This window comes from Canis aureus, chromosome 30 (assembly GCF_053574225.1).
Source record: "Canis aureus isolate CA01 chromosome 30, VMU_Caureus_v.1.0, whole genome shotgun sequence".
NCBI classification, from domain to species: domain Eukaryota; kingdom Metazoa; phylum Chordata; class Mammalia; order Carnivora; family Canidae; genus Canis; species Canis aureus.
In genome coordinates this window covers 7,858,234-7,876,625 of record NC_135640.1, presented here as the reverse complement: position 1 = coordinate 7,876,625, position 18,392 = coordinate 7,858,234, and the positions used below count along the sequence as shown (strand labels likewise).

General features: G+C 38.3%; 1 protein-coding gene and 1 long non-coding RNA gene across 4 annotated transcripts in view; one reads left to right on the top strand and one right to left on the bottom strand.

The window, feature by feature from the left end:
- LOC144301718 (uncharacterized) overlaps positions 1-18,392 on the bottom strand; it is a 359,087-nt gene that overhangs the window by 272,263 nt on the left and 68,432 nt on the right. The window contains exon 3 of the mRNA XM_077878759.1: positions 16,174-17,505. Coding sequence (XP_077734885.1) covers positions 16,429-17,043 — 615 coding nt within the window. The 5' untranslated portion in view covers positions 17,044-17,505 and the 3' untranslated portion in view covers positions 16,174-16,428. The remainder of the gene's footprint in view (positions 1-16,173; positions 17,506-18,392) is intronic.
- The window catches only part of LOC144301719 (uncharacterized), a 232,326-nt gene continuing 230,695 nt past the window's right edge, over positions 16,762-18,392 (top strand). For all 3 annotated transcript variants that reach the window (XR_013368453.1, XR_013368452.1, XR_013368455.1), the window contains exon 1: positions 16,762-17,365. This is a non-coding gene — a long non-coding RNA (uncharacterized LOC144301719). The remainder of the gene's footprint in view (positions 17,366-18,392) is intronic.

The following is an 18,392-nucleotide window of genomic DNA, read 5'->3' as shown; positions in this document are numbered from 1 at the left end:
AACACAATTAAAACTCATAATCACTGATCAAAAATTAACATAGTTTGTGTGAGAACATCACACAACACATAAGACCTCTCTAGGAGCATCACCCGCAGAGCTGTTAATGAACAGGCATCTGAGAACATGCCTTGACCTTGTTTCTATAGATAGAGGGGAAAAAGTACAACACAGGGAGGACAGAAGAAATAAGAAAGTAAACTAGATTTAGAAAAGTTATATATAAATGCAACTTTCCAAGAAAGAATAGATGAGAGGAAAAGGCTTGGGAAGACAGTTGAGTAGGAGGACTCTAAGCTCACCTCATCCCATGTTTACAACTAGCTGAGTAAATAAACCAGAGAGTGATGCTAAGACTGGCATAACAAACTTCTCAACTAGTGTAGAAAAGCCACATTGGAGAGGTTAGGAAGGGTAGAAATGGTGATCAGGAGCTGCCTGCAGGAGGGAGGGACCTGTGGGCACTGAAAGGGGAAAATGCCAGGGAGCCTACCAGGGGAAAATGAATCCCCGTAATGTCTGGCTTTGAAAAGCATAGGGGCCAAATTCTTTGAGTTCGTATAACCAGGGGGCCTGGTTCTTTAAAAGTTAGCTGACTCAGCACTGAGAAAGCTGGGAAGACAAGTAATAATGAGTTCCTACCCTTAAAGAGACAACAACCCACAGACAGGCAACATATAAGCAACAGTTTGTACAAACCAGGGGCAAAGGGGAGGGAGATCTGTTTATACTCATTTCAGAGTGTATTGGAGGACTTCTCCAAGAACAAAGGAATTGGTAGGCGCCATTTTGCTCCTCCTCCACCCAACATAAACACAGAGCCACCTGCAGGAGGTGCTGCAGCACAGACAGTTGCTACCTAATCTACTAGCAGTGTACCACACCCACGAATTCTCCTGAAGATCCACCCACTCCAAGCCTTCTGGCTTCAACCCTCGACTCTGGGCAAATTTTGTTAATACTGTGTGCACCCTGCCCAATCACCACCCCAGTGCTTGGTACCCCTGTGGCCACCACACTTCAGATATCCAACCAGAAATAGTGGCTCAGAGCAAACTTTGCTAATCCCACACAGGCATCTTGCCCATTCACCTTGTATACAGACAGGGCATCCTCAGCCACCACTACCACCACAGTGTGCTGTGCCCTGAGTGACCACTGGCCTATGGGGGGGGGATCCCACATAAGACTAGCGCTCACTACAATTTTGCTAACACTACCAACTCACTCCCTGCAATTCTTCAGTCATGCCCCCTCTGAACTGGCCTACCTGTGTCTCACTAACATCACAGAGAGCAAGCATAGCTCACAACAGGCAAAGAATCAGTAAAGACCTCTGGACTGAAAGGAAAAATGACTAAGATACAGCAGAAGGATGCAAGAAACCCACATAGAAGACTCTGCTAAAGTGCCAGTTTCAGGTGAACAGAAGACACTGGACTACAGGGCACTGCAGGACCTCTTCTTCATAAAGCCACCACTTTCAAGAGCAGAAGATATAACTGACTTTCCTAACACAGAGAAAGAGACACAGAGAGGTAGAAAAATGAGGATACAAAGAAATATGTCCCAAATAAAAGAACAGGACAAAATCACAGCAGGAGATCTAAGCAAAACAGAATTAATATGATGATAAAGATACTCACTAGACTTCAGAAAATGGTAGACAGCATCCATGGGACCCTTGACAAAGAGATAAAAAATAACATATCAAAGATGAAGTACTCCATAAACGAAACTAAAAATACATTAGATGAAATAAATAGTAGGATACAGGAAATGGAGAAATGTATCAGTGACCTGGATGATAAAGTAATGGAAAGCATCAAGCTGACCAAGTGAGCAACAAATACTGCATAATGAGAATAGATGTAGAGAACTTAGTGACTCCATCAAGTGTATTAACATCCACTTTATAGGGATTCCAGAAGAGAGAGAAATGGAGGCAGAAAATGTGTTTGAAGAAATAACTGCTGGAAACTTTTCAAATCTGGGGAGGGAAACAGAGATACAGATTCAAGAGGTACAGAGATCCCCAACAAATCCAATGTAAGGAGGTCCACATCAAGACACAGTAACTAAACTGGAAATAAAAGTGATAAAGAATTTTAAAGGTTGCAAGAGAAAAGAAGACAGTTGCATATAAAGGAAACCCTATAAGGCCATCAGCTGATATTTCATCAGAAACCTTGTAGGCCAGAAGAAAGTGGCCTGATATATTCAAAGCACTGAAAGGGAAAAATCTGCAGCCAGGAATAGTCTTACTGGCAAAACTGTCATTCAGAATAGAAGGAGAGATAAAGAGTTTTCCAGACAAATAAAAATTAAAAGAATTCATAACCATTAAACTAGTCCTCCAAGAAATGTTAAGGGGGACTCTGTGAGTGAAAAACAAAACTGTAAGTAAGACTAAGAGAAACAGAAGCTCGAAAGAAAAAGAAAGCAAAACCGTTAAATAAAAATACAAATAAAAGCACAAGATAAAAGGATGTAAAATATGATACCAACTATCTGAAATGTGGAGCAGAGTAAAAATGAGTTCAAAATTAAGCAACCATCAGCTTAATAAAGACTGTTATGTGCAGGATGTCATATATAAGCCAAATGGCAACCACAAATCAAAAAAAAAATTAAAAGAGTAAGAAATCTGAATATATCACTAAAGAAAGAGCAACCCATGAAAGAGAGAAAGAGAAGAAAGGATCAGAGAAAAACTACAAACAGAAACAACCACAGACAAATAACAAAATGGCAAATAAATACACGTCTATCAATAATTACTTGGAAAGTAAATGGATGAAACACCCTAATCAAAAGACATAGAATGAAAAAACAGACATAGGGTGACAAAGTGGATAAAAAATAAGACTCATCCATATGATACCTAAAAGAGACTCATTTCAGATCTAACGACACCTGCAGATTGAAAGTGAGGGGATAGAGAAACATCTACCATGTGAAAAGATGTCAAAAGAAAGCTAGGGTAACAATATTTATATTGGACAAAATAGACTTTAAAATAGAGTGCGTAAAAAGGGATCAAGAAGAACAGTATATAATAATAAAGGGGACATTCCAATAAGAAGATATAATAATTATAAATATGAATGCACCCAATATGGAAACACCCACATATATAAAACAGTAATAACAAACATAAAGGAACTAATTGATAGTGATACAAAATAGTGGGAGACTTTAACAGCGTACTTACATCAATAAGAAGATATAATAATTATAAATATGAATGCACCCAATATGGAAACACCCACATATATAAAACAGTAATAACAAACATAAAGGAACTAATTGATAGTGATACAAAATAGTGGGAGACTTTAACAGCGTACTTACATCAATGGACAGATAATCCAAACAGAAAATCAATAAGGAAATAGTGAGTTTGAATGACACACTGGATCATTCCATACTGAAACAGCAGAATATACATTCTTTTCAGGTACACACAGAACATTCTCCAGAACAGATCGGAGAGTAGGCCATAAATAAACCCTCAACAAATTCAAAAAGATCAAAGTCATACCATGCATCTTTTCTTTTTTTTTTTTTTTAATTTATTTTTTATTGGTGTTCAATTTACTAACATACAGAATAAACCCCAGTGCCCGTCACCCATTCACTCCCACCCCCCGCCCTCCTCCCCTTCTACCACCCCTAGTTCGTTTCCCAGAGTTAGCAGTCTTTACGTTCTGTCTCCCTTTCTGATATTTCCCACACATTTCTTCTCCCTTCCCTTATATTCCCTTTCACTATTATTTATATTCCCCAAATGAATGAGAACATATGCATCTTTTCTGACCTTAAACTATGAAACCAGAAGTCAACTACAAGAAAAAAATTGGAAAAACCACAAATACTCTATGTTAAAGAACATGCTACCAAACAATGAATGGGTTATCATCTTTTCTGACCTTAAACTATGAAACCAGAAGTCAACTACAAGAAAAAAATTGGAAAAACCACAAATACTCTATGTTAAAGAACATGCTACCAAACAATGAATGGGTCAACCAAGAAACCAAACAAATAATTCAAAAGTACATGGAAACAAATGAAAATGAAAACACAATGGTCCAAAACATTTGGGATGCAGCAAAAGCAGTCCCAAGGTGACAGCTGATAGCTACCTCAAGAAGCAAGAAAATTCTCAAGTAAACAATCTAACCTTACACCTAAATGAGCTAGAAAAAGAATAGAACAAACCCCAAAACCAGTAGAAGGAAGGAAATAATAGACATTAGAGCAGAAACAAAGGATATAGAAACCAAGAAACAATAGAACAGATTGATGAAACCAGGAGCTGGTTCTCCAAAAAGATCAACAAAATTAATGAGTCTTGCCAGACTCATTGAGGGGGGAGGGGGGGAAGGCCTCAAATAAACAAAATCACAAATAGGAGAAATAACAACCAACACCACAAAAATGAAAACTGTAAGAGAATATTATGAAAAACTGTATGCCAACAAATTTGACAACCTAGAAGACATAGATGAATGCCTAGAAACAAAACCTACCAAAGCAGGAAGAAATAGAAATTCTGAATGGGTCAATTACCAGCAGGGAGATTGAATCTGTAATCAAAAATCTCCCAAAAAACAAAAGTCCAGGACCAGACAGCTTCACAGGCGAATTCAATCAAACTTTTAAAGAGTTAGTTATCTATTCTTCTAAAACTATCCCCCAAAAAAACAGAAACAGAAAACTTCCAAATTCGTTCCATGAGGCCACTATCATCCTGATACTAAAACCAGATAAAGACACACAGAAAAAAAGAACTACAGGACAATATCTCTGATGAATATAGATGTAAGAGTCTTCAACAAAATACTAACAGAATCCAAAAACACATTTAAAAAATCATTCAACATGATCAGGTAGGATTTATTCCCAGGCTGAAAGGGTGGTTCAAATATTCACAAATAATCAATCAACGTGATATGTCACATCAATATGAAAAAGGATAAAAACCATAGGATCATTTCACAAGACATGAAGAATTTGACAAAGTGAAACAGCTAGTTATGACAAAAGCACTTAACCAAGTAGGTTTAGATGGAACACACCTCAACATAATAAAGGCCATATATGAAAAACCTACAGCATAAATCATACTCAACTGGGAAAAACTGAGAGCTTTCCCCCTGAGGTCAGGAACAAGACAAAGATGTCCACTCTTACCACAGTTATTTAACATAGTACTGGAAGTCCTAGGCACAGCAATGAGACAACAAAAAGAAAAAAAAGGCATCAAAATTGGTAAGGAAGAAGAAAAACTTCCTCTATTTGCCAATGACACGAGACTATACATAGAAAACCTGAAAAATTCCACCAAAAACTACTAGAACTAATACACAAATTCAGTAAAGTTGGAGTCTACAAAATCAATGGATGGAAATATGTTACATTTCCATGCACTAATGATGAAGCAGAAGAGAAATTAGTAAAACAATGCCATTTACAATTGCACCAAAATGATAACTTACCCAGGAATAACCCTAACCAAAGAAGTGAAAGACCTGTACTTTGAAAACTATAAAATATTGATGAAAGAAATTGAAGAGACCACAAAGAAATGGAAAGACATCCCATGCTCATGGATTGAAAGAACAAATATTATTAAAATGTCTATATTACCCAAAGCAATCTACATAGTTAATGCAATGCCTATCAAAACACCAACAGCATTTTTCACAGAGCTAGAACAAAAACATTATAAAATTTACATAGAATCACAAAAGACTCTTAATAGCCAGAGCAATTTTGAAAAAAAGAAAAGCAAAGCTGGGACGCCTAGGTGGCTCAGTGGTTGAACATCTAACTTTGACCCAGGACCTGATCCCTGGGTCCTGGGATTGAGTTCTACATCAGGCTCACTGCCTGCTTCTCCCTCTGCCTATGTCTCTGCCTCTCTCTGTGTGTCTCTCAAGAATAAATAAATAAAATATTAAAAAGAAAAGAAAAAAAACTGAAGGCATCACAATCCCAGGCTTCAGGTTATATTGCAGAGCTATAATAATCAAAACAATATGATAGTCACACAAAAATAGACAGATCAATAGAATAGAAAGACCAAAAATAAAACCACGATTATATGGTCAATTAATCTTTGACAAAGTAGGAAAGAATATCAAATGGTAAAAAAGAATATCTCTTCAAGGAATGGTGTTGGGAAAACTGGACAGCAGCATGCAAAACAATGAAACTGGATCACTCTCTTTTACCATACATAAAAGTAAACTCCAAATGGATTAAAGACCTAATTGTGAGTCCTGAAACCATCAAAATCCTAGAGAAGAGCACAGGCAATAATGTTTCTGACATTGACCGTAACAACATTTTTCTAGATATGTCTCCTGAGGCAAGAGAAACAAAATAAAAAATAAACAATTGATACTACATCAAAATAAAAAGCTTCTGCACGGCAAAGGAAAGAATCAATAAAACTAAAAGGTAACCTACTGAATGTGAGAAGATATTTGCAAATAACATGTCCAATAAAGGGTTAGTATTCAGAATATATACTTTCACAACTCAACACCCAAAAAATGAATAATCCAATTAAAAATGGGCAAGCCACTTGAATGGACATTTCTCCAAAGAAAACAACCAGATGGTCAACAGACATATAAAACGATGCTCAGCATCACTGATCATCAGGGAAATGCAAATCAAAACCAAAATGAGATTCCACCCCATACCTATCAGAATGGCAAAAATAAAAAACACAATAAACAACAGGTGTTGGTTAGGATGTGGAGAAAAAGCAACACTCATGTACTGTTCATGGGAATGCAAACTCATGCAGCCACTGTGGAAAACAGTAAGGAGTTTCCTCAAAACTTTAAAATAGAACTACCCTATGATTCAGTAATCACTCTACTGGATTTTTACCCCTCAAAATACAAAAACACTAATTCAAAGGGATACAGGCACCCCAATGTGTGTAGGAGCATTATTTACAATAGCCAAATTATGAAAGCAGCCCAGTGTCCACTAACTAATGAATAGATAAAAAAGTAGTGTGTGTGCATGCTTGCACGGGCACACACTGTGTGTAATGGAATATTATTCACCCATAAAAAAGAATGAAATCATGTTATTTGCAATGATGTGGATAGATCTAGAGAGAAAAATGGTAAGTGAAAAAGTCAGTCAAAAACAAATACCATATAGATAACACATGATTTCACTCATCAGGGGAATTTAAGAAACAAAACAAATGAGCAAAGGAAAAAAAAAAAAGAGAGTGGCAGAAACTAAGAAACAGATTTTTAACTAAATAGACAAATTGATAGCCACCAGAGTGGAGGTGGGTGGGGCAATGGGGAAACAGCAGATGGGGATTAAGGAATACACTTGTGATGAAGAGTGATGCATAGAATTGTTGAATCACTGTATTGTACACTTGAAACTAATATAACACTTTATGTGAACTATACTGGAATTGAAATAAAATAAGAAAATGTATATTCACATAATATGATGACTTTGGTTAATAAGGTATTACATGATTGAAAATTGCAAAGATAGCTGTTAAAAATTCTCATCATAAGAAAAAAATTGCAACTGTGTAAGAAGACGGATGCTAGCTGAACTTACTGTGGTAAACATTTCTAAATATACATATACACAAATAAAAAATAAGTAACTTTCTACAGTGTATTCTCTCTATATTTATATATTGTGTTACTAATAAATGCTATCACAAATTCTTACAACTATTTTTAATAAGTTCTTACAACAAAGTGTTTTTTATTTTTCTTCATGTAAGAAGATTATGATATTATTACCCTGATATTTAAAGAATGTTCATTATGGGAATTTTATTTTTTTTTTTTTTATTTTTTTTTTTTTAATTTTTTTTTTTTTTATTTATTTATGATAGTCACAGAGAGAGAGAGAGAGAGAGAGAGGCAGAGACACAGGCAGAGGGAGAAGCAGGCTCCATGCACCGGGAGCCCGATGTGGGATTCGATCCCGGGTCTCCAGGATCGCGCCCTGGGCCAAAGGCAGGCGCCAAACCGCTGCGCCACCCAGGGATCCCCATTATGGGAATTTTAAGAGGGAAAGTGAGCAAGTAAATATTCTAATAAAAAAAGGTGAAATAAATTCAAAAGACCCAGAATATCAACCACAAATATGCATATTAAAAATAAAGCAACTAAATTTAATGATGTATCAATGGATAAACCTAGTTCTAAGAACATTTATATTTAATGGAAGAACTATTCTTGGGACATAGAATGTTAAAACATCTTAACTATTCCTCACCTGATATAAATTACCACCATTTTATTTCAGAAAACTGTGATTTTGAACAAACTATGGATTTTCCTCCTTATGTTCACAGAATACCAATGATAGTAGACAGGAAAATTTATGCCACGTGTTCCTGTTAATTAAGCTCCCTTGCTTTTAAGCCATTTCAAGAATTGGAGAGAAATCTCAATTCAAAAGTCTCCAGATATTAACTCATGGTGAAATCATTTCTATTACTTTAATAAATATGATTTTAATTTGCAAGAGCTCTTTTAAGAAATGGTTAACATACACAATAGATTCTCCTTTGATACTGGTACCCCAACTAGGGCACTGATAATTTTGCATTTATATATTTATATTTATTTAATTTTGCCTTATTATACATATACAAAATGAAACTAACATAACACTATATTATATATATACTAATATGAAACTGTATTATATATATACTACATAATACACACACACACCACACAGGCAAGCTTGGACTCAATAGTATTATCCCAATTCTTAAATGGATATATAATTAATTGTCATTAATACTGTGCATTTTGTTATGCCAGAAAGATTCAGGTTATTAGAATTCTGAGTTCCATTGACTCCTAAATGTAGTACATTTTCTAGGTGGAAAATTGAGCTCACTTGAATATTGTTTGAAATGAAGAGCCTCATTCTCAGGCCTCTCTTTCCTTCACTAGGAGGTGCTGAAGGGTTCTTGGGGCAAAACTGGATTTCACTACCTTTGGAAGAAACAATGGCTATCTTCTTTGTGTCCCAGCCTGGTCTAAAATGATTCAGGGAGACTATGCCTCTGAATGGTCATATCAAAGCCAAACCACAAATTAATCTGAAATTTGGTCACTGAGGCATCTACTCCAAAATATTAATTGGAAGCCTTCTGTGGATCTAGCTCCATCCTAGGCAAAGTTGGTTGGTTTGAGTATTCTTTTCCAAAGAATCTTTTCTTTACCTTTTTTAAAAAATATATTTTATTTATTCACGAGAGAGAGAGAGGTAGAGACACAGGCAGAGGGAGAAGCAGACACCTCACAAGGAGCCCAATGTGGGATTCGATCCCAGGGATGGGGATCATGCACTGAGCCAAAGGCAAATGCTCATCTGCTGAGCCACCCAGGCGTCATTGGGGAATCTTTTCTTTTTTAAGAATTTATTTATTTTAGAGAGAGTAGGAGCAGGGGGAGGGGCAAAGGGAGAGGGACAAGCAGACTCCCACTGAGCAGGGACCCCAATGTGTGGCTCAATACCCAGACCTTGAGATCATAACCTGAGCCAAAGTCAGATGCTTAACCAACTGAGCCACTCAGGCGCTCCTGCGTGTTATTTTCATAATGTCTCAGTGGCAGAAATTAATGCCAAGTTGTGGGTGGCACTAGGTCATATATACCAAGAAAGAACCTTAAAGACTAAGAACCCCAGAATATCAGTTGAATTGTCAAGAGTTAGAACACAGTGAATAGAATTAAATTTCTTTTAAAAGAGCCAATAGTGCTTAGTGGTTAAACAATCTTTAGATCAGACAGCCTGACTTTGTAATGTGATCTGCCACATATAATCCTGGACAATTTATGCAATCTCTCCACATATCACATCTTGAAAAGGAGGATGACAAAGTCACTATGTATAACAAAGTTAGGAAATAAATAGGTGCTGTCCTTGAAGCATTTTCTATTGCAGTTGACAAATGACAAAGACTTAATAAATTTTAGCCATCATGATTAGGTTCCAGGTAGTGGAACTTGGGAGGATGAGGAGAATTAGCACAGATAGAGGAGCTAAGAAAAATCATTTCAGCTAATAGAGAGAGTGTGAGTAAAGGCTTACATTAAAGAAATTCAATACACAACCTTCATCATCCTGTATAATCTAGTTGCTACCTACCTCTCTAAACTCCTTTCAAGACATCTCAACTACATTCATTGTCATTTAGCTACACTGGCATTCACTCTGTTAAACACGCTCTGATTATCCCCATCTTCAGATTGTCACACATACTCTTTACTTTTCATTTGCCTAAATCCTGCTCATTCTTCAAGTTTTAATTTAATGTCTCTTCTTCAGGAAAACCTTCACTGAAACAGACACTAATCCCAATTTTAATGATGTGGGAAACAAAGGCAGAAGAAAAATTATTAAATTTCCTTACCATCTACAGCACACTGACAAGTCCATGAAAAAGGCAGAGCAACATTCCTCCAGGGACTCAACTGTTTCAATGTTAAAACTTTGCTAAAGGCAAAAGACAACCTTAGCCTGACCCCCAGGATCCTGTTAGTCTACTTTAACACATAAAAATTCCTTTAGAAAATTTATCTCTAGGCCTCCCAAGATACATGTTGGCAATCATCCCCCAAGCATATGGCCCACCGATACACCTCTGAAGGGCCTCATGACTAAGGTTTTAATAGATGACAATAAATCACCTTTTCTCAGTAATAGCTAGCCCCCTCAAGGTTCTGGAAACCTTGCTTCCAAAATTCTTTAGAGACTTACGCTCTCCCTAATCCCCTCCCATCTTGAAAGTATATAATGGGCCACTTCTCATGCCCCCAGTGCAACTTTTCCTGCCCACAAGACCTGTACCCATGTTTTAATAAAATCACCTTTTGCACCAAAGATGTTTCAAGAATTCTTTCTTAGCCATTGGCTTCAAATCCTAATGTTTTTTCCTACATCAATAGTAGCTTCTACTCATTTAAAATCTCACTGAATTCTGAAAAACATAATCACAATAACTTACCTGTGTAACCTTTGAAATATTTTGGTTCCCCTACTGATATGAATCCCATAGGAATAAGAACTGTATCTGTCTTCTACATCAATATAGCCCCAAAACATAAAATAGCACCTATCAGAGTCAACATTGTGTACTGCTGATACATAAATGAGTACATGAGTATGCAATAAGTCTTCAATCTTTGCAGAAGTAATGTGGAAACTAACTTAGGCAAAAGAAATATTCAAGTTAGAAAATAGATTAGAAGGAGTCAGTTGACAGTTTGGCTTGCCTAACTTATTTGCATAGGCCCTTGGTTGTTACAGAAAAATTCTTAACTGTAATTGATGGTTGTTGCTGTAATAGTATACAGCCTGTATTTCTTCCTCTAGTAATGGGCTTTATGTGCTAGATTTTAATATCCTTGAGCCTGGGCAAGTGCACAAGTCTTTTTAAAAGAAACATGGTTTACTTACACAAAACTGATCAGTTCTGGGAGATTGTTAATGTCCTTGAAGTGATTCTGTGGGTGTGAAACAAATGGTGAGAATTTGAATTGGTCCCTCTTATTGTAGTATTGAAATTAAGTCTACTTAATTTATCAAGTCATGTTCATGCCCTGATTTTATATGCTTGTATCTATCAATAAACATTGTGATACTTGAAAAAAAAATCAGGATGTGGTTAGGAACTGGGAATAATGTTTTCTGTTACTCCTGATGGTGCCATGAAAAGATTATGTAATAAGATATTTTAAAATAAAAAAAAAAGTAACAACTTTTTTTGCAACAAAAAGTAAAGGTTTAAGTTTTCTGTTTTTTTGTTTCTTAGCTCTCACATTTGATTCATATGCATTTATATAATAATGGTCACACAGTTTCTAGGAAAGTTTTTTTTGGAAAGGATAATGATTGAACACCAAATAGGGTATTCTTAAAAACATACAAACATGAGGTGAAAATGACCTAAATTACTCTATAGGCAGATTCAGAGTAAATTATAATGTGAATTCTGCGATTTCCAAGAAAATACATTTTTAAAATATGAAAAAAATCAGAATTTTATTCTCTGTACAGTTATTCCATGTATTGGTTTGTTTGTTTGTTTATTTATTTATTTGGAATGATGCATCTGTAGCAGTGGTGGGGACATTGGTAAACTCTCTAAAGCCTTTTTAAAATGTCGTCTGAACTCAGCAGCACCAACAATTGCAAGTTTATTAGAAATGAAGAATTTCAGACCCACTCCAGACCCACTCCCATTATCATTTTCCCAGTACCTGCAGATCACTTAAATGAACAGTTAACTATAAGAAGCATTACTCTGAGGGTCTTAGTCTGGCCATAGTTGATGTTACTCTGAAATAGGGTAGAAACAAATAAACTAGCAAGTAGAGTTGAATTGATAGATCTTGGAGACAATTTTATTTAGAAATGAAGTAGAGGCAATTGTCATGATTTTAGCATTTCAATGGGAACAATTGATAAAAATGACAGTGCATTTTTGAAAATAATAATAATCACAAAGAACAAAAATAGATAAACTTTGAGGTACAAAATACTCCTGTGAAGATATAATCCAGATATTTTAAAGCTGTTTCTGTAATGATAGCTGGGCTCAAGATGTAAATTTCATGTAAAGATGAAGCTTCAGATTGTTCCCATTGTGACGCCCACTGATAATTTCCTGTTTTCTACCTGTCCTCAAGTATCTTACCAAATCCTTCCATTTGTGAGAACATCTTATTATTCTTTGGGAAAATGGAGTCAATATCTTCTGATTAAACATTCTCCAAACAGATGACACTCTGTGCTGAAATTATCAGTGTTAAAGTAATCTTATTTTTCCTGAAACACCAGCTGTCCCTCAGGCCTACTTCGAAGTTGGCATCCCATCAATGAAGAGGCTGGGTCTTCTCAACTCAAAATGATCTAGGTATCATATTCCTCTTACCAGAGAAGATAACTTTAATGGTTTTAAAACAAAGAGCTACATATACTATTTTTTAATTTCTTTTTTTAACACATAGAAATGTTTTTATGTGTTTCCATTTTATAAGAGTTTATTTCCTTATTGGCTCACATTCACTAAACACCAATTTATCAAATCTTTACAGATCCCATCATTTAGCAGACAAGGTTGGCATTAGAGATACAGAGAGATCAATAGTATGTGTCTCTGTCAGACTTATGACAGATAAAAAGTCATTGATTTTATTTAAATATGATGGCTCTGAGAAAGGTTCACAAGCTACTATTTGTGTATATCTAACATCTCTGGGGAAACAGAAATAGTTTAAAAGTATTTTAATATAGATCATAGTCCATGGCTTGTGTTTTCTTATTTTCCTAAGTATTTTTCTGCCTCACGTTACCTTTTTTTTTTTTTTTTCTGGCATAGAAATATAGTAGAGACTCAATAAACACTTCCTGAGTAACTGAAAACCAAATCATGTCCATATGCTCTATTAAGAATAGAAAAATAAAATTAATAAGATTATCTATTTGAGAATCATTATTTGTAAAATTAAAAGCATGTTGTTAAAAATGATCTTTATTTGCTGTATTACCTATTTAATAAAAAACAGTGACTCAAGAAGGATCATTTAATATCTTAAATTTAGAATCTTGAAATAACCAATAAACAGTTGCATGAAAATGTGCTGTTTTATTTCAAGTAGACAACTTACCTCAATCTTACACCTGGTAGCGATTTCTTTTGTACCTAGTTTTTTAGCACTGTATTTTCTTTTTTTAAATTAAATCTTCCTTACTTTAAATTCATCAAACTGAGTCTCAAGTGGTTTTGAATAAAGAGAAGTTGATCACAGACATCTGAACAAAAACACAACCTTCTCTAAAAGCTACTCAGAGAGGAGAATTGCACACAAACACAACCTTTGCTAAAAGCTACACTCTGCCTTTAGGTAGAGAAAGTTTAAAATAGCCTAAGTCTCCTGATTCAGGAATTACTCTCTGTACAGATAAATTCAAACAGAATATCCTTTACTTCCATGGTATTCCTGGGAATCCTCATCTTCCTTCTTCCTCCATTCTACAGCACATCCTACTTGCCACCTCAAATATTCTCACCAAATCCATGCCTCATCAAAATTTGGACTACCAGTAACTATAACTAAAGGAGTAAGATCCTCCATGGTTGAAATGAGGTGATGGAGAATAACCAAAGGCACTATGGACCTGATCCTTTTTCACCTCATCAATGTGAGACCTTCCATTCATGGCCTGTTTTGGGGCTTCCCCTTTTGCCACTCTGAGTTTGTCAGTGACACTGAATGGGCAGTGTGGATTAAAAAGAAGCACACTGTTCAAGCCATTGCTCAACCAAATGAACCAGAAACCTCTGTTTCTCAAACCAGAAAATGTAGGAAATTGAGTAGAAAGGTTGATGGGGAGCCCATTTAAAAATCTAATTGTGAATGCCAAATACTTACCTTAATTTTAATTTATTACTGATTGGCTTGGAGCCCACGCCACTCCGGGATATTTTAGGTTAATGGGTATTCTGACAATGGGGAATTAAGCAAAGTAATAGCTCTGACAGTTACAGTGAAGCATACTACTCCCCCCCCCCATTTATATTTTGTAACTTCCCTTAAAGGGACACCATACTGAAATTTAGTAGGATCCCCAAGGATAACTGAAATTTGAGCTTCAGTACAGATAAAGGCCATGAAATGTTTCAATTGGTGTATGTGAGCAGATGTTAAAATTAATTCAGTACCTGTGTTGTAAAGGCATAAAATTTAATTAGCACTCTTTTATCTGTTTGTTGTAGAAATTCTTTCAGTAAATTTTGAATTTCCAGTGAAGTTTGGATCTCCAATTTAGTAAACTGTGGACCTCTGGTTTGGTTTTTGGGTTTATGTTTTGTTTTGTAGTTTCTGGATATACTTTGAGGGAATCCAGAATCTATATCCTGCTCACATAAGTTTCTTCCTCCAGAGAGTAACAAATCAGTGTCATAGAGTTAGAGGCTCTTCCATGGCAATATTAACTTTATTGGGTTTAAGAACCCTCGACTGAGATTGGTTTTGAATAGCCCCTTAGCTGTGTCATGAGGGCACTATGGGTATTATTCCCTATATTCCAGACTACATGGATTTTTTTGCAGCACAGACAAAGGCACTTTTAAAAGTTACAGTGTGTTATTTGTTTTAGGAGTGTGGTCTTCAGTATGCTACATAGTGACTACTCTTGCTCCACATCAGCAACCACTGATGGGTCCACATTTATTTACACAGTGTTTCCTTTAAGCACATCATATGATGGCAACCAGTGCCAGGTTGAGACACACAATCAACGGTCACAGGATGAAAGTCATTCCTTTGAGTTAGAGGCAGTTACGGCTTATGTTGGAATTAAGACAGATGATTGTCCCTGAGACACCAGGGTAGTTCCCAGACAACACACATGAACTACAGCCATTTTAAGGAGGCCCCTAATTCCATACTACTGTCCTTAAATGTCAATTAACAGAAACTGCCAAGGTCGGTCAGCTAAATCTGTAAGGGAGATGTTGGCATGCTCGGCAAATGCAGCATGATGCAACACAGTTCAAAGCACAAACCATCCTTCAGCAGCTCAAAGTGAAAGCCCGCCAGGAGACAGCAAAACCAAGTCACCAAAAAAAGCATTAGAAGAAAGAACCCGCCGCCGCCAGACCCTGTAGTAGTGGTCCCTCGCCAGCCTCCTTACAGTGCAATTGTTTCACTCACCCCATGGAAGTGGGACTTCGGTTAGGTTGGTAAGCCCGATTATGCCACATTCAAGTGATTTTTTATTTTTTTATTTTTCTCACAATCTTCCCCACATCAAACTTATTATTCCAATGGTACTACTATAGCTGGAGGTGCTTATGGTGACACCACACAAGAGTTTCCACCTTCTAATCTCTGTTCAAAGAAGATGTGTACCTGCTTAATCCTCTTCCCATATGAGAAAATCCATATGAGCTATTTGCACAAATAAACCTCTTGGTGCATTTAAAAAAAAAAAAGGTAGAAAAAAGAAAAGAAAAGAAAGGGTGTTTGAGTTTCCCTCTGAAGAAATGAAAAAGAAAAAAAAGAAGAAAAAAAGAAGAAGGGTTTGGTGCGCCGTCCCCTCCCCTCCCCCCACTGGCCAAATAAGTACCTGCTGTGAAGGCATCTCTGCGGCCTCTGAAATCTCGAAATCAGCATCCCGGGGCAGGACACGGGGCGTTCAGGCCGAACAGTGCGCGGGGCGGACCAGGCCCCGGAACCCGACAGGCGCCGCGCCGCGTGTTTGGGCGGCGTCGAGGGTCGCGGCGGTCGGTCACTAGCGGGCCCCGGGGCCCCCCGGAGGTCCGTGCGCGCCGGGCCGCCTTCCAGGGGCCTGCCTACGGCTAGTCCAGAGAGTTCCCCAGCATCAGGACGCCGTCCTCCAAGCCCTCGTGCCTGGCCCCTCGTCAAAGGGGTCTCCGGGCAGGGCCTGCCAGTGGCCACACGTGCTCGCGGCGGAGGCCTCGCTGAAGGGCAGGTCGGCCTCCATGGCAAACACGGGACACGGCTCCCTGGGACTCCTCAACGACGTGGCGGCGCTTCCGGCTGAGGGCAGCACAGACGCCCCCCGCCACTCGGCTTGGTTCTCGGCACTCCGCAGAGGACACAGGTCCCACGGCCCGGCCGGACCCTCAGCGCCCCGCGGGGGGGGGGGGGGGGGCGCACCGCGTGACATCAGCGCGCAGCGCCGGACGGCGGACGTCGGGGCGCACGTCACATGCGCTGGCCTCACGCAGCGCCCCCTCCTCGGTGTCCGGTGTCCGGTGTCCGACGGCCGCCCCGCTGTCCTTGATCTTGCTGGAATACTAGACGCCCTTGGTGCCGCGGGTGAGAATGTCAGGGTCCGGGCGATGGGCCGAAAACACCAGATCTTGCAGGTCTCGCGGCGTGTTTGTGCTTCTGAGTGAGGCAGCCGCGCGCTGCTGCGTGTTGGGAGGCCTGGGCGGATCGAGCACACTCCTCTCCCGCCGCGCAGTTTCATGGTACGAGAGGACTGGGTCGGATTCCTTGATGTGCTGAGCCTCCTCCAGGCCTTTCGGCCAGATCTCCAGGTGCACCTCCCTGGCCCGTGAAACGATAGGCTCCCTCCGTTGTCCAGTGACGCCCCGCCCTTTGGGGTGACCTGGCCAGCTACTTCAGGCCCTCTCCCAGTTTGGGCTGCCTGCCCAGATTCTTGGCCTCCACAACAAATTTGACACCTGACTCACCGTCGAGCTTCATCAGCTGGGTATGGGAGTGCTCCGAGGTGGCCGTCTTCATCAGGAACTAGTCAACTCCTACCAGGCCTACTATGTTCCTGCAAGGTATGTTCTCAAAGGATTCATCATAAAGATTATTCCCTGGCTTGCTTCAGGTACAGGTTCCCTCTCTTTGCAGGAGTGTAGTTAGGAGTATGCATTATGGCCATTTCATAATATATGCAAATATTGAATCATGTGTACACCTGAAAGCAACATGACGTTATATGTCATTTATACCTAAACAAAAAGTGATTTTTTTACAAAAAAACAAAAAACAAAAACAACAACAACAACAACAACAACAAAAAACCCCACAAAACAGAGAGAGAGGATACAGAAAGGTTTATTACTCACATAATGAAGCTTTCTTTAAAAAAAAAAAAAAAAAAAAAACAAGAAAAAATGGTTATCTTATGAGCAGGTCCAAAAGCAGAGCCTGGAGGTAACAGATAAAAGAGACCAGTTAGGCTTTTCTTGAAATTAGGGGATCTGTTTGAGTGAATGTTCCTGTGAATGGGCCTGCGATTTGCATGGTTTGAATTTCCTACTCTTGCCAAAGGAGGGAGCACCCAGCCTTTCTTATCAGCTTTGCCAGTTGTGGGGCAGAAGAGACAGGGCTTGAAAACTTTCAGCAGTTAAATGTCAAAGGTGAAGTCAGAGTTTGTTAAGATGCCAGAAGAGAATGGCACTTAAGGGCCTTTGCAACTACTGCGTTCTCTCCCATGAATCATCTTTGATCCAGTGTAACAAAATGTGGATGGTTTCTTGTATTCTCGAATTATGGTGTAAGCTGACAGTACCTTGTTTTAAGTACTTAACATTCTAAATTCAGAGAGCCACCAGAAATTGGAATTATTGAGAGGTGCCAGTTAGAGAAAGGACATATGTTAACCCTGCTCATTCATCCCTACCAATTACTATAGAATGAACATTGGATAATAATACTATGGTTGACATTTTGGAGAGATTCCTGTTCATGGAAAGCCTTCCCACTTTGGAGACATGGAAGGGGGCTCTATGAATTTTATTTTGAAAGTTTGGTAAAGGCTTCAAGAAGAGGAATCAGTTTTCATTCTTTGTTTATACATCT